Source organism: Rhinoderma darwinii, chromosome 12 (assembly GCF_050947455.1).
Source record: "Rhinoderma darwinii isolate aRhiDar2 chromosome 12, aRhiDar2.hap1, whole genome shotgun sequence".
Taxonomy (NCBI): Eukaryota; Metazoa; Chordata; class Amphibia; order Anura; family Rhinodermatidae; genus Rhinoderma; species Rhinoderma darwinii.
In genome coordinates this window covers 57665315-57681155 of record NC_134698.1, presented here as the reverse complement: position 1 = coordinate 57681155, position 15841 = coordinate 57665315, and the positions used below count along the sequence as shown (strand labels likewise).

General features: G+C 42.3%; 1 protein-coding gene across 4 annotated transcripts in view; it reads left to right on the top strand.

Annotated features, from left to right (window-relative positions):
* Positions 1 to 15841, top strand: part of SMOC1 (SPARC related modular calcium binding 1) — a 188688-nt gene that overhangs the window by 114752 nt on the left and 58095 nt on the right. For all 4 annotated transcript variants that reach the window (XM_075843400.1, XM_075843399.1, XM_075843398.1 and 1 more), the window contains exon 5: positions 4582 to 4629. In XM_075843400.1, the coding sequence (XP_075699515.1) occupies positions 4582 to 4629 (48 nt within the window). The remainder of the gene's footprint in view (positions 1 to 4581; positions 4630 to 15841) is intronic.

The window sequence follows — 15841 nt, the reverse complement described above, 5'->3', positions numbered from 1 at the left end:
TCTGTTACAAATTTTCCATTGGAGCTCAAGAGTTTAGGCCTCTGAGAATATAGACTGTACTTTACTGGACTTCTTACATTTTACACAACCAGCACTCCCTGTAAATCCTTATACTAACTATATTTTTGTGGAAGTTTCTTTACAAACCCTGTCTACTGTGTTAACAAATTGGGATAGTTGAGGGTATGCTTGACATGAGCAACCTGTTAATTTTACATTTACACCATGAGGTTCACCAAGGTGTATGAGTGTATACCTTTGCAAGCACCAACTACATAGGAACAGGCTGTCAGATTTAGTTTACACTCTTGAAAAATATTGACTTGTTATGGTAATTGGGGTAAGTCTTTACAGATGATACAATGGAGGTACAACGCATTTGGAAAATATTCAGACCCTTTCAATTTTTTCATATTTTGTTATGTTGAGGCCCTGTGGTAAAATAAAAAAATAATCCTGTTTTCCCCCATCATTCTGCACTCAATACCCCATAATGACAAAGTGAAAACAGAATTTTGGTAATCTTGGCTAATTTATTGAAAAGGAAAAACTGAAATATTGCATTGACATAAGTATTCAGACCCTTTACTCAGTACTTAGTTGAAGCACCATTGGCAGTGATAACAGCCTCCAGTCTTCTTGGGTATGATGCCACAAGGTTTACACACCTGGATTTGGGGATTTTCTGCCATTCTCCTCTGCAGATCCTCTCAAGCTCTGTCAGGTTGGATTGGGACCGTCAGTGGACAGCCATTTTCATATCTCTCCAGTGATGTTCGATTGGGTTCAAGTCAGGGCTCTGGCTGGGCCACTCAAGGACATTCACAAAGTTGTCCCAAAGCCAGTCCCATGTTGTCTTGGTTGTGTGTTTAGGGTCATTGTCTTGTTGGAAGGTGAGCCTTCGGCACAGTCGTCCAGAGCACTCTGTAGTATGTTTTCATTAAGAATATCTCTGTACTTTGCTCCATTAATCTTTCCCTTAATCCTGACCAGTCTCCCTGTCCTAGCTACTGAAAAACAGCCCCACAACATGATGGTGCCACCACATGCTTCACTGTAGGGATGGTGATGAGCAGTACCTGGTTTCCTCCAGACATGATGCTTAGTATTGAGGCCAAAAAGTTCAATCTTGGTTTCATCAGACCACAGAATCTTGTTTCTCACAGTATGAGAGTCCTTTAGGTGCATTTTTGCAAACTCCAGGCAGGCTTTCATGTGTCTCTTACTGAGGAGAGGCTTCTTTCTGGCCCCTCTGCCATAAAGCCCAGATTGGTGGAGTGCTGCAGTGATGGTTGACCTTCTGGAAGTTTCTCCCATCTGCACACAGGATCTTTGGAGTTCAGCCAGAGTGACCATTGGGTTCTTGGCCATCTCTCTGACCAAGGCCCATCTCCTCCGATTACTTTGTTTGGTTGGGCGGCCAGCTCTAGGAAGAGTTACGGTTGTTCCAAACGTCTTCTATTTAAGAAATAAGGTGGCCACTGTGCTCATAGGGACTTTCATTGCAGCAATTTTTTTGTGCCCTTTTCCAGATCGGTGCCTCCACACAATCCTGTCTCTGAGCTCTACAGACAGTTCTTTCCACCTCTTGGCTTGGTTTTTGCTCTGATATACATTATTAGGGGTGAGACCTTATATAGCCAGGGGTGTGTCTTTCCAAATCATGACCAATCAAATTAATTTACCTCAGTTGGACTCCAATCAAGGTGTAGAAACATTTCAAAGATGATCTAGAGCAATGGTTCCCAAACTTTCTGAGGCCGGAAACCACTTTTGGCCGAGATTTTTGTTTGGGACCCCCCACTACCGTACTTAGCCCCATTTTGTCTGATGTATGTCAACGTCATTCGTAGTTAGATGCCGATACTTAGCTCCATTAGAAAAATAAGTCTGTGCAACATCGAAAACAGTGACAATTGTGCGGGCGGGTGATGGGCCGGGCTCAAGGTATCCTGCTGCTGTGCGTCGCTGAGGCCCGACTATGGCTGATGATGTGACCCTACCCACCCATTAGTGGCCAACAGAAGCATAGCTACGGGTTTAGAACAGGGCGGGGTAAAACACATCTGCATGGGCCCCAACCCAACGGGCCTCCCAGACAGTATAATCACCCCTTAGTGGCCCCCACACAGTATAATGTCCCTATACATGCCCCACACAGTATAATGCCCCTATAGTGCCTCCCCACACAGTATAATGCCCTATAGTGCCTCCCCACACAGTATAATGCCCTCATAGCTATCCCTACACAGTATAATGCTCCCATAGTTGCCCCCACAGTATAATGCCCCTATAGCTTCCCCCACACAGTATAATGCCCCTATAGTTGCACACACACAGTGTAATGTCCTATAGTGCCTTCCTACACAGTATAATGCCCATAAACCTGCCCCCACACAGTATAATGCCCCCATAGCTGCCCCCACACCATATAATAACCCCTTAGTGCCCCCCCACAGTATAATGCCCCATAGCTGCTCCCACAGGATAATGCCCTATAGCTACCCTCACAGGATAATGCCCCTATAGCTGCCCCCACACAATATAATGCTCCCATAGCTGCCCCACACAGTATAATGCTCCCATAGCTGCCCCCACATGGTCTAATGCCCCTATAGCTTCCCACACAGAGTATAATGCCCCTATAGCTTCCCCTACACAGTATAATTCCCCTATAGTACCTCCCTACACAGTATAATGCCCGTAAAGCTGCCCCACACAGTATAATGCCCCATAGCTGCCTCCGCACAGTATAATAACCCCTTAGTGCCCCCCACACAGTATAATGCCCTCATAGCTGCTCCCACAGGATAATGTCCCTATAGCTGCCCCACACACAGTTTAATGCCCTATAGCTACCCCCACAGGATAATGCCCCTATAGCTGCCCCCACAGAGTATAATGCTCCCATAGCAGCCCACACACAGTATAATGCTCCCATAGCTGCCCCACACAGTATAATGCTTCTATAACTGCCCCACACAGTATAATGACCCTTTAGTGCCCCCCACATAGTATATTGACCCCATAGCTACCCCCACATGATAATGCCCCTATAGCTGTCCCCACACAGTATAATCCTCCTATAGCTACCCTCCCCACAGTATAATGCCCGCATATCTGCCCCCACACAGTAAAATGCCCCCATAACCACCAGCTCACCGTATAATGCCCAACAACTTCCCCTACACAGTATAAAGCCCCCCATAGCTGCCTCCACACACCTCAATAGTGCCTAATAAAAATAATAAAATACATACTCACCTATGCCCATACCCACGACGGGTGGAGGAGATCCTTCTGCTCCACCGGTCTGTGCAGTGTGTGACTCAACGCAGACCGGCACGATGAAGTGAGGTCATCGCGCCTGTCTTCTTCGAGCCGCTCACGGCAAAGTGAATGCTGGAGCAAGGAGCTGTCAGCTCCTTGCTCCTGCATTGATTTCAACTGTATCTGCGTCCTGAGGACACAGATACAATTGAAACGGGACATCAGTCAGTGGGTCTCTACCCACAGCTTGGGAAACCATGATCTAGAGAAATGGGAGGCCCCCAGAGCTAAATTTCAAGTGTCATAGCAAAAGGTCTGAATACTTAAGTCCATGCAAAATATGAGTTTTGAATTTTTAATCAATTTTCAAAAATTCTGTTTTCACTTTGCCATTATGGAGTATTGAGTGCAGAATGATGGGGAAAAACTTGATTTTTTTATTTTTATTTTAGCACAAGGCCTCAACATAACAAAATGTGAAAAAGTGAAAGGGTCTGAAGACATTTCCAATGCACATTACATTGGGTGACTGCCACCGACTTGCCAGTTTTTATTGCATGCTTGCAAATCATCGATTCACAATTCAAATAGTGTATTGCAGAGTATAGCAGAATCATATTTTACTATATTTTCAAAGTTAACTGTAATCTAATAAAATAGCGCCACATATTCCACAGCACTTTATAATTCAGAGGGAACATGTATAGACAATATCAGACATTACATAGTGACAAAACTAGTTAACATTCAAACAAGAGGAGTGAGGACCCTGTTCGCAAGAGCTTACAATCTATGAGAAAATATTAATGGGACCAAAGTGCTTGTTGAGTGCAATGGTCCAGCCATCTTTTATACTAAATAGGGTAGTACCCATAAACCTGCATGGGCCAGTTACCAGCCAGTATCTGTGTATGACAGATAGGAAGTGTATTAGGGGTCCGGTATTGAGAAATAATGGTGTAAAAAGAACAGGAGTTAATATATGGAATGTGGTAGCGTTGTCTTAATAGATGTGTTTTTGGGATTACGCTAAATAACTGTGAATGTTGGGAAATCATCTGAATGTCCTTGGTAGTGCATTACAGAGAATTGGTGCAGCACGAGAAAAGTCTTGGAGACGGGAGTGGGAGGATCAGATTATGGAGGATGTTAATCTTAGTTTGTTGGCAGAATGTAGAGCACGGGTAGGATGGTAGACAGAGATGAGTGAGGAGATGTAAGGAGGTGCAGCACATTGGAGAGCTTTGTGGGTCAGAGTTATAAGTTTAAATTTAATCTATACCTGTAATAATTTAATATATTTTTTTGAAGGTTCAGTAACAGATAAGCCCTCAAACCAGGGTAATGCAGGCCGGAAAGGTAAGTAAAGTTTTAAGGTTTCCTGTGGATTATATCAATCCACAGTGGTGTTTATCTATCAGGGGCGGACTGAGAATTGACTGGGCCCCCAGGCAATAAGGGTCATGGGCCTTTTACCACCCATAATACTGGTGTTGTTTTTTTTTTTACCTTGTATAAATCCCTAATTCATTATTTTTTTCCTATAATTCCCACAAACTGCAAAAATTGAGGGACAAAAAAATCTGTAATATTTGTACACTCAAAATTTCTTGCTGGCCCACTCACTACCACTGGTTTTCCACACTCTAATGTGATGACTAGTGACAATGCAATCCATAGTAATGCCACATGGCCGCATCATCCAATGGGGCGTATGTTACTATGGATGAAACATCATTGTAGGGAAGATCCCCACACCCTATAGCCACATGATATACCGTTAGGCATTGTTGTTGCACCAAAGCACAGAGGATCCAGCAAGGAACTTTGACAGTAATTATATTGCAGGGTTTTTTGTGTTGCATAAACGAAAAAATATATAATTTTTGAGGGGTCACAGCTGTTTTTTGGCTATACAGGGCATGAAATCCCCCGCCTTCCTTCACACAGTAATACAGTTAAATGAAAAAATTCTGGGAAGCTCACATATGGATTTATCCAGCTCACGTTGAAGTGAATACTAGCTGTACAAGTCTATATGTAGTGACTTCCACTTGTGGTGGCTGCAGGAAGTCAAAATTGTACAAATTAATAAAATGTAATTCATATTAAAAAAATAATGAATAGTGCAGTTTCTACATGGAAGCCTATGGGCCCATGGGCAGCGCCCAATTGCCCAAATGGTCAGTCCGCCCCTATTGTCTATCTATCTTTCTAACTAACATGAAATCTTTTTATTTTTGTATAAACCCTTTGCCATTAGTCTCACAATAGTCTGCAGAACACGCTGATTTCTTAATACGCATAGTGAAATAGTGGTAGGGGGTTACCATCTTCATTTTATAAATTGCTGTATGGGGAAGTCAGACCCTTGAAATATTGCTCCAAATATAAATTTTGTTGTGCGCTCCAATCGCATTTCTTGTCATAAATATTTTTTGAACCAATTACATGACAAAAGACCATCCTGTAGAGTGGGAATCCTCTCTGTCTGGGTCTCCTTCAAGCGTAATTTGCATCATTAGGAGAAAATATTATGGGTCTCTGGTAAAAAGCAATGCATAAAAGAAAAGAGGTAAATCTTAGAACATGTACACTCCCTTATGTTAAATATATAAAGGGAAAACGGTGACAGGTAAAAGTGCCAATAAGTCCCCTCTAAAGCCAAATCTATTAAAAATTCTCCAACCCTCCTGTCGCTATGTATTTTTCAATTTGTAATCTGCATCAAACATCATACAATAAAACATACCAGGAACATCTTATAATGTTCCTTGTATAAATAAATAAATGTATACACATTAGATGGCATTGAGTAGAAACAAACACAGTTTAGGTGTGACTTACTTCTTGTATATTAGAGAACGTCATGTATTATCACAAATTATAAGCACTAAAGCCTTATTTAGCCCTGTTCTATGCAGTCGAAAGACGAACTCCAGGACCAGTCTTATTAAGGATCATTAGTCTCCATCGATGAGTGACAATGACCTGATAGCCTTGTTGCTGGTTTGGTTGCTTGTAGTTAACACATTTATAATCATTCTATCCTTGCTGTAGTGGAAATCAGCTCGTTATGTTCTGATTTCATTCTGGACTCGGGTTAGAGGTAGACACATGCTTATACAAATCAGCCAATGAGAATAATACGTAAACTGTAGAGGAGGAACAGAGGTACGGGGAGCAACAGCCTGAGCATATGACACGAACCGAAAAAAGACAGGATGTGAATTTCTGACTCCAATAGATTCCAATAGACACTGTAGCTAAGCTGGAGTCACTCATTACAGCTCTGCTCTAAAGCAGCAGAGATAAAAAAGCAACCAAGCCTCCGTGACTGAAGAGAATAAGTATCAGGTAAGCACAAATGGCAGTGATTTATATATGCAGTATAATTTTGAAGACTGCAAGGGCCCTTCCACTTTAATAAATCATTGTGCCGTACACATGCTGAAATCCCTGTGTTCCATATCTCTTACATTTTTACAGTGTTGTCACTCGTAACTATCAAATAACTGTATTTTTTGTAAGGCAGGTTGAAAAATAAAAGGTAAGTGATCCCAATACGATAAGAACAGCCATAACAAGCCAAGCTGTCAGAATAAATCCACTAAGCATTCACCTTTGTATTGCAAGGGGACTTGACTAGACAGGACTGGCCTGAAAACATTTTCTTAATGACTGGAAGTGAGCATCATATCATCACGTCATTTTCTGGGAAACTGATCCGGTCATGTACATTCCACTGTTGTCCTGTCTCCTGCAGTTTGATGAATGTCGGCCATGTTACCCTGAGATTTCCGATCCCAATAAGGGACTTGGAATTAAGCTACATTATTACAGTAAAGCATCGAGATATTGTGTGGGTAATTTATAACATTAAACATGTTGAGGTGCTGTACAAATCTTTCCTTAGTGATGACACATGGGTTTGCAAAAGTTTTGGGAAAAAAGACAAATAACCTCTAAAAACAGAGCAGTTTGGGCGGGTTCACACGTGGCGGAATTTCACTTAAATTCCGCTGCGGACACTCCGCAGCGTTAATCCGCAGCGGTGCCGTTTGTCCATTGACTTACACTTTAATTTAGCAGTGTTCGTTTAGACGAGGCGTAAAATTCCGCTGCGGAGCATAGGCTGCGGAGCGGAATTTGGTGTCCGCAGCATGCTCTGTCTGTTGCGGAGCAGTGGCGGACTCATGGCGGAATTTCTCCATTGACTTCAATGGAGAGTCAAAATTCCGCAATGAAGTCCGCAGATATTATGTGTGCTGCGGAGTGTATTGGTTTTACTACCATGACATTTCTTCATTCTGGCTGGACCTATGTATTTCTAGGTCTACAGCCAGACTGAGGAAGTCAATGGGGCTCCCGTAATGACGGGAGCGTTGCTAGGAGACGTCTGTAAATAGTCACTGTCCAGGGTGCTGAAAGAGTTAAGCGATCGGCAGTAACTGTTTCTGCACCCGGGACAGTGACTACCAATCTCAATATACATGTATCTGTAAAAAAACATATAAGTTCATACTTACCGAGAACTCCCTGCTTCTGTCTCCAGTCCGGCCTCCCAGGATGACGTTTCAGTGTAAGTGACGGCTGCAGCCAATCACAGGCCAAGCACAGGCTGCAGCGGTCACATGGACTGGCGCGTCATCCAGGGAGGTCGGGCTGGATGCCGAAAGAGGGACGCGTCACCAAGACAACGGCCGGTAAGTATGAAAATCGTTTACTTTCACTAGGGAAAGTGCTGTCCCTTCTCTCTATCCTGCACTGATAGGGAGAAGGGAAGCACTTTTCCCGCAGTCCGCAGCAGCTAGTCCGCATCAATGTACTGCACATTTTGTGCAGATCCGCAGCAGAATCTGCAACGCAGATTCTGTGCGGCATTGATGCGGACAGTTGCGGAGGAAATCCGCCACGTGTGGTCATGCCCTTTGTAGTCATCACAACGACCAATGAAAAGAAATGGGCACGGAAATTTCCCTCTGAGGAGAGGAGCAGCTATGTGATTGGGTCCGCGTGCCGGTACAAGAAGAGGGAAAGTCTCATTGATGGAACGCCATGAAAGTTTCTCTATATTTGCTATGCGGTTGTAAATAATCTATTGTTCCCTGTAAGCATCTACTTTACAGTGGGAGAAGGTTGATTGAAGCATTTGTCAATTGGCTTAGCTTGACCAGAAATTGTCTACACGTATCTCCTCAAACTTTTACATTCGGTACATATTTATTGCATGGAGGATGCATCTTTTTAGGAGTGATTCCTATTTACACTAATATGAAGATCTTGTGCTGTAGACGTGTAGAACTAGTGCCATATCTACAAGGAATCTAGAGGTATCTCGGAGAAAACTACTCTGCTTGTATATATTCAGGGAAGCAATCATGGACAAACATGGACCAACCAGAGGTTGAACTATGGATGAAGGTGATATACAGTTTGGAACAAGTCTGAAACTTTTACTAAAATTAGAGCTAACCTTTAATTGAAGGCATAAATAAGTCTAAGTTTAAAGGGGTTATCCCACCACATCAACTTATTACCTATCTACAAGTTTTTGATCGCTGGGGGTCCCACCGCTGGGACCCCCACCGATCAAGAGAACATGTGACCCCCAGTTAACATTTTATGCATTAGTAATCCAATCCATTGCCCACTGACTTGGAAAAAAAAGGATTATGTCAGTTCTGTTAAATGGGATCAGATGAAGAAACCCTGTTCATTTCCATTTCCTAAGAAAAAATAATATACGTGGCAAAAAAGTTAACAAAAATGCTAATGTTATCAGGGCTCATTCAGACAAACGTGAATATCGTCCGCGTGCTGCGCATGGAAATCACGCGCAGCACATGGACCCATTGATTTCAATGGGGCCCTTCACACATGCGTGAGTTTCACGCAGCGAGAGTCCGCTGCGTGAAACTCACTGCATGTCCTATATTGGTGCGTTTTCATGCACCTACGCGCCCAAGTCAATGGGTGCGTGAAAATCACTCACCACAAACGGATGCACATCCGTGTGCGGTGCGTGATTTGCACATCAATTCAATTGAAAATAATAAAATAAAAAAAGATGTGCTTTGCGAGTGCGTGAATAACGCATGCCACTCGCAAAGCACACTGATGCATAACACAACACACACGGACCAGATTCATGCGTGTTTTTCACGCGCGTAAATCTGATACGCTCGTGTGAATGTAGCCTAAATGACATCCACTATTGAAATTCATGTCAAATAAATTTCAGCACATGCTAACGTACGACTCTCATGTGTAGAGCTCGATCAGGTACCTAGCAGGAATTAAAAGGCTTTTCTCATCACAGACAACTCATTAAGGCTACATTCACACCAGCGTGACAGATTTACACGGGTAAAAAAAGTTGCTTCAGTGTGGTTTGCGAGTGGCATACATTTTTCACACACTCGCAAGCACTTTTTTTATGTATTTGATACGTATTTGATACGTAAAACACGGACAGCACACGGATGTGCATCCGTGTGCTGTCCGCGGTTTTTACGCACCCATTGACTTCAATGGGCGGCTAGGTGCGTGAAATCACACCAATATAGGACATGCAGTGAGTTTCACGCATCGGACAATCGCTGCGCGAAACTCACGCATGTGTGAATAGCTCCATTGAAATCAATGTGGTCCGGTGCTGTGCGTTGTTTTAATGGATGAGATTCACGTTCGTGTGAATGGGACCTTAATATGAGAGTCACCAAGATCCTCTGCAAAACCATGGGGTAAGTTGCCATCAACTGTATTTTCCCCTGCAATGACTGCTACAGAAGATCTGCAGTATTACATGAGACCATTCAAATGAATGGCCATCGATTTAATACATGGATGGACTTCTTGTTGACATCACTTCACTCTAGCTCAAAGAGGGGGGTCCCAAAGTGGAGCTCCGCCAGTATGAAGTCCATATGCCTTGAGAGAGGGCATATGGAAAGGGGTTTTCGAGGTGAAAAATAAAAACTTTTCAAGGCATTTAACAAAAAATATATAAAAGCTGTAAACTAAAAACGTTTTATTGAATACAAAGATTTACTAAATAAATCTACAAGCACTCAAATACTACAGCTTACCATGCAGACAATTATATAGTGGCAGAAAATCTAGCAGTAGTGTCTGCATGGTAAGCTGTAATATTTAAGCGCTTGTAGATTTATTTTTATTTTTTTAATTTTATATTTTTCATTTATAGGGTTTTATGTATTTTTTGTTAACTGCTTTTAAAAGGTGTTTTTTCATCTGCGTGGTAGTAAATCTAGCAGAATTTTACGAGCCAAGACAAACCTTGACGTTATATTTCCGTGTGTTAAGAGGCAAGGATAAACACAGGGAATAAATATGAAATATCCCTTTTTAGAAGATCAATAAACAAACCATTTCAGTAGCACATTTCTGTATTTGAAAAGCATAAAACACTATAACAGGAAAAAAAATGGAATTAACTTTACTGTTATATTTTATATATACTTTAAAAAAAATAGGTTCTCCACCTAAAATGATACTCACAAAAATATAGTTAATGCAGCAGTAAGAAAAAGGCCTAATTGAAAGGGGGTGTCTCCTGAAGACATCAGGTTCTCTAAAGACAACCGCCATGGTGATCAGCTGAGTCCCGCCGGTCTGGCCCCTGGAGGCCCCAGCAGTCAACTGTTTGGCCAAGGAGAGTATCGTCCGCCCTACATTTCCCCATAAGTGGCATTTAAATGAATGGCTGCTCAACATGGACAGGACGGGTCCTTTAGAGTGGGAGATACTCTTACTTAGTTGTTCTCTGCCCTGACCCAAAGATAGGAATCCTGAGCCGAGGACCCCCTATGACATTAAGGCTGAATTTACACAGAGCTTAAATGTTGCAAATTTTCGGCAGCATTTCCGCAATGTTTCTGCAGCAAAATCTGCATTATATGCAAATTTTGCTGTGGATTTCAACCCTTCGACATTGAAAATGGTGAGATTTACAGTGAACAGGATGAAGATGTGATTTGAATATCCGCACCATACTCATTTCTGTGTGGAAAATGGTCAGCAGCATGTGGATGAGATTTGTTCAATCTCATCCACTTGCCTGCAACAGTCTTCCGTTGCAGGTTTTCTGCTCGCAAGTCTGAATGGAAAATCTGCAACAAATCTGCTATATATTCAGGGGGTCTTGGGCTGAAGGCCTGAGTAATGTGAGACAGACTATCAGATGAGATGCTTGACAGCCAAGGGCAGGAAGATATTTACCTCATCATTTTTATAGCAGTTGGCCATAAAGGTAGAAAAGGGCAAAAACATATGTACCACGAGAAAGCGTCTGTGGTACATTGGATCATAAATAGGGGAAATAGACTCAACTCGGGTCGGCTTCCTTTCCCCATGGTGCTCCTCCTCTCTATTACCACAACATCAACAATTAAGAAGTAGGACTGACCAGAATATCCTTCTGTTATAGGAAGACAGAAACGGGAACAAGTGCTAGGCCCTCTTGTTCCAAAGTGTGTGGGCGGAAAGTCAAGTCAAGGAGGAAAAACCTATTGGGTTATGATAAATTCTAATGAGTATACACCTCTAGTATATGGGGCGATTATTCTGTGAATGATAGCATTTGTTGAAAAGTACGCCACTGAAACTCCATATCTATTAAATATCTCACTTATGTACCGTTAGGGTGTTTTCACATGGCTTATTTTTGGCCGTTTTCGGGCTGTAAACGGCCGAAAAATCTGAAGCAGAACGCCTCCAAACATCCGCCCATTGAATTCAATGGGAAAAACGGCGTTCTGTTCTGACTGTCCCCTTAGGGTGTGTGCACACGCTTACTAAAAAAACGTCTGAAAATACGGAGCTGTTTTCAAGGGAAAACAGCTCTTGATTTTCAGACGTTTTTAAGCTACTCGCGTTTTTCGCTGCGTTTTTACGGCCATTTTTGAAGCTGTGTTTCTATAGAGTCAATGAAAAACAGCTCCAAAAACGGCTGAAGAAGTGACCTGCACTTCTTTTTCGCAGGCGTTTTTTTTACTAGGCCGTTTTTCAAAAAAATAAGCCGTGTGAACATACCCTTATTTCTTTGCCAACTGAAGCATGTAAATTCTTAATTTCCTAGAATTTCACTGTTATGATTATCCTACTTTAAAGAGGCTCTGTCACCACATTCTAAGTGCCCTATTTTGTACATAATGTGATCGGCACTGTAATGTAGATAACAGTGGTTTTTATTTCGAAAAACGATCTATTTTCACCATTATGACCTATTTTAGCTTTATGCTAATGACTTTCTTAATAGACAACTGGGCGTGTTTTTACTTTTGACCAAGTGGGCGTTGCGGAGAGAAGGGTATGACGCTGACCAATCAGCGTCATACACTTCTCCCCATTCATTTACTCTGCACATAGTGATCCTGCGTTGTTCACTATGTGCAGTCACATACACACACATTAACGTTACTGAAGTGTCTTGACAGTAAATAGACATCGCGTCCAACCAGGACGGGATGTCTATTCACAGTCCCGACACTTCGGTAACGTTTGTGTGTGACTTACAGCACAGCAAACGTAATCTCGCGAGAACTCGCTGTAAATGACAGCACAGCGTGATCTCGATGTGCTGTGTGAGTAAGTCACACACAAACGTTACCGAAGTGTTTATGATTGTGAATAGACATCCTGTCCTGGAGTACATGAATGGAGAGAAGTGTTTGACGCTGATTGCTCAGCGTCATACACTTCTCCCCACAACGCCCACTTGGTCAAAAGTAAAAACACGCCCAGTTGTCTATTAAGAAAGTCATTAGCATAAAGCTAAAATAGGTCATAACTTTAAATTATAATGTGGTGACAGAGCCTCTTTAAGGAGATTAATGGAAATATAATCCTATAACTCTTATGGTATTGGGTAATTGGCACTTAAGAGGACGTAAGAGGTTCCATATCAAATTCCATGTTATGTGAGTTTTGGGATTTACTGTTTTTGAAAAATTAATTCTTGTTAGGCTGGGTTCACACGACCTATTTTCAGACGTAAACGAGGCGTATTATGCCTCGTTTTACGCCTGAAAATAGGGCTGCAATACGTCGGCAAACATCTGCCCATTCATTTGAATGGGTTTGCCGACGTACTGTGCAGACAACCTGTAATTTACGCGTCGTCGTTTGACAGCTGTCAAACGACGACACGTAAATGGACTGCCTCGTCAAAGAAGTGCAGGGCACTTCTTTGCCACGTAATTTGAGCTGTTCTTCATTGAACTCAATGAAGCACAGCTCAAGATTTACGAGCGTCTCAGACGCCTCGTAAATTACGAGGAGGAGCATTTACGTGTGAAACGAGGCAGCTGTAAACAGTTTGTCTTTTCACACGTAAATGCCTCTCATCGTGTGAACATATCCTTACACTGGAAAATAAGGAGAGTAATTTATAACTGTTCTATTTACATGCATAAACCATGTGATAATAGATAACTACAAAGGAGAACAATTCCCTGCAGCTGCTCTCCGTGACCCATCAGTACAATACAGGCACAGTGGAAATGACATAATGTGATGACGGCTATCATGACAGCACTTCTCTTCTCCCTATTCATTTCCTCTACCCATCACAATGTGTCATTTACACCTAAATCTGGCAGATGGCGCCAGGAGAGCAGCTGCAGGGAATTGGAACTTCCGGCTGCTGCTTTCTACTATCACCTGAATCACTCTGAGGGTATGTGCACACGATGAGAGGCTTTTACGTCTGAAAAGACAGACTGTTTTCAGGAGAAAACAGCTGCCTCGTTTCAGACGTAAAAGCTCCTCCTCGCATTTTGCGAGGCGTCTGTGATGCTCGTAAATCTTGAGCTGCTCTTCATTGACTTCAATGAAGAACGGCTCAAATTACGTTGCAAAGAAGTGTCCTGCACTTCTTTGCCGAGGCAGTCAATTTACGCGTCGTCGTTTGACAGCTGTCAAATGACGACGCGTAAATGACAGGTCGTCTGCACAGTACGTCGGCAAACCCATTCAAATGAATGGGCAGATGTTTGCCGACGTATTGTAGCCCTATTTTCAGACGTAAATCGAGGCATAATATGCCTCGTTTACGCCTGAAAATAGATCGTGTGAACCCAGCCTGACTGGTAAAATTCGGGTAGTGAGTGTGTGTTAAGGCACTGATTTTATTGCAAATTCCTAATATATCAAAATTACTACAAAGGTGACTTTTTATTCTAAAGAAACATTCCAAAACTGATACACTGTTTTATAACTGGTGCAGGGCCTGAGGGGGAGGTGCGCGATTCAGAAATTTAAAGCATACCAAAGATTGAAGTCAAGCACCGCCCCCTCTACACTAAGCAGAACACAGTGTATACGTTTTTTCTGGAGTGTTCCTTTAAGCAAGGAACCATGGTGCACCATAACAAAACAGGAATGGGGCCCCACACAAATAAGATCATTTACAGGAGCAACTGAGTTCAGAGCATGACATTGTGAAGGGTCCACAGTGTCTTTTTTTATTTTCCCTTTTCTCGATCTCTCAATGATATGTATTTGATGTTCCATTATATCCTTTCACTCTCTAGTACCATTATCCACAGTGATAACTCTTTACCTATGAGTGGAAGGGGGCCCTATTGTTTGCATGCATGCTGGGCCCTCTGGTAGAAACACCTATGAGTACAAGACAAACTCTTAGGGTATGTTCACACAGTGCATATACATTTTCATAAAAGCACACAGCTCGCCGCCCTGTACGCCGCAGGGTATGCCAGTCAAAAAATCGCAACAAATTAAAAATAACAAAAAAAAGCTCATACTTACCCTTAGCCATGGCGACACGTCCCTCTGACGTCCTGCAGCCCAGCCTCCTGGGATGACGTTTCATCCCATGTGATCGCTGAAGCCTTTGCTGCTACTGTAATTCGTTGCGGATTTTCCGCAATGAAATCCGTTGCGGAAAATCCACAGTATTTACGCTAAGTGTGAACCCGTCCTAAGACTGCAATGCAGTAATATAAAAAACTATAAGCTAGTAGCATTCAACGTACCTTTAAGTATTGTTACTCTTTTTTTTTATGGCCTGCCTAATCCTGTGGCGCCTAATTTTAGAATACCCCCTAAGCTTTGTATACTTTTATATGGCTCTTGCCAGGCAGCAGTGCCAAATGTAAGACCTCATCATTTACTTCATAGCTTAAATAGTGTGAAAGTGCTGGAGGTGTTCCTGTTTTGGGGAAAAAGTGACAGCCCAAAATTAATCATACAAAATCAGCGTGATGGACTAAGCTAATAGCAGCCGTGTCATCCAGTGACTTTAACCTGCTGATGATTTGTAAAAAGCAATTATTTATTACTAACGGTATTTCAAGGCAGAATTGAGATTCAGTAAATGAAAGTGTATCATAACTGTAAACTTACCAAACTTACACTAAAGACTAATCTAGCTATATACAATCATACAAGGCAAACATGACATTAATATTCTGTATTTATTACAGTCCGGTAATAATATGTATTAGCTTTTACGCTACACTCCTTAAATCCTTATTTACCTGAACGTATTTCTCGTCAGTGCGCTGTCCATTTTAACATCAGG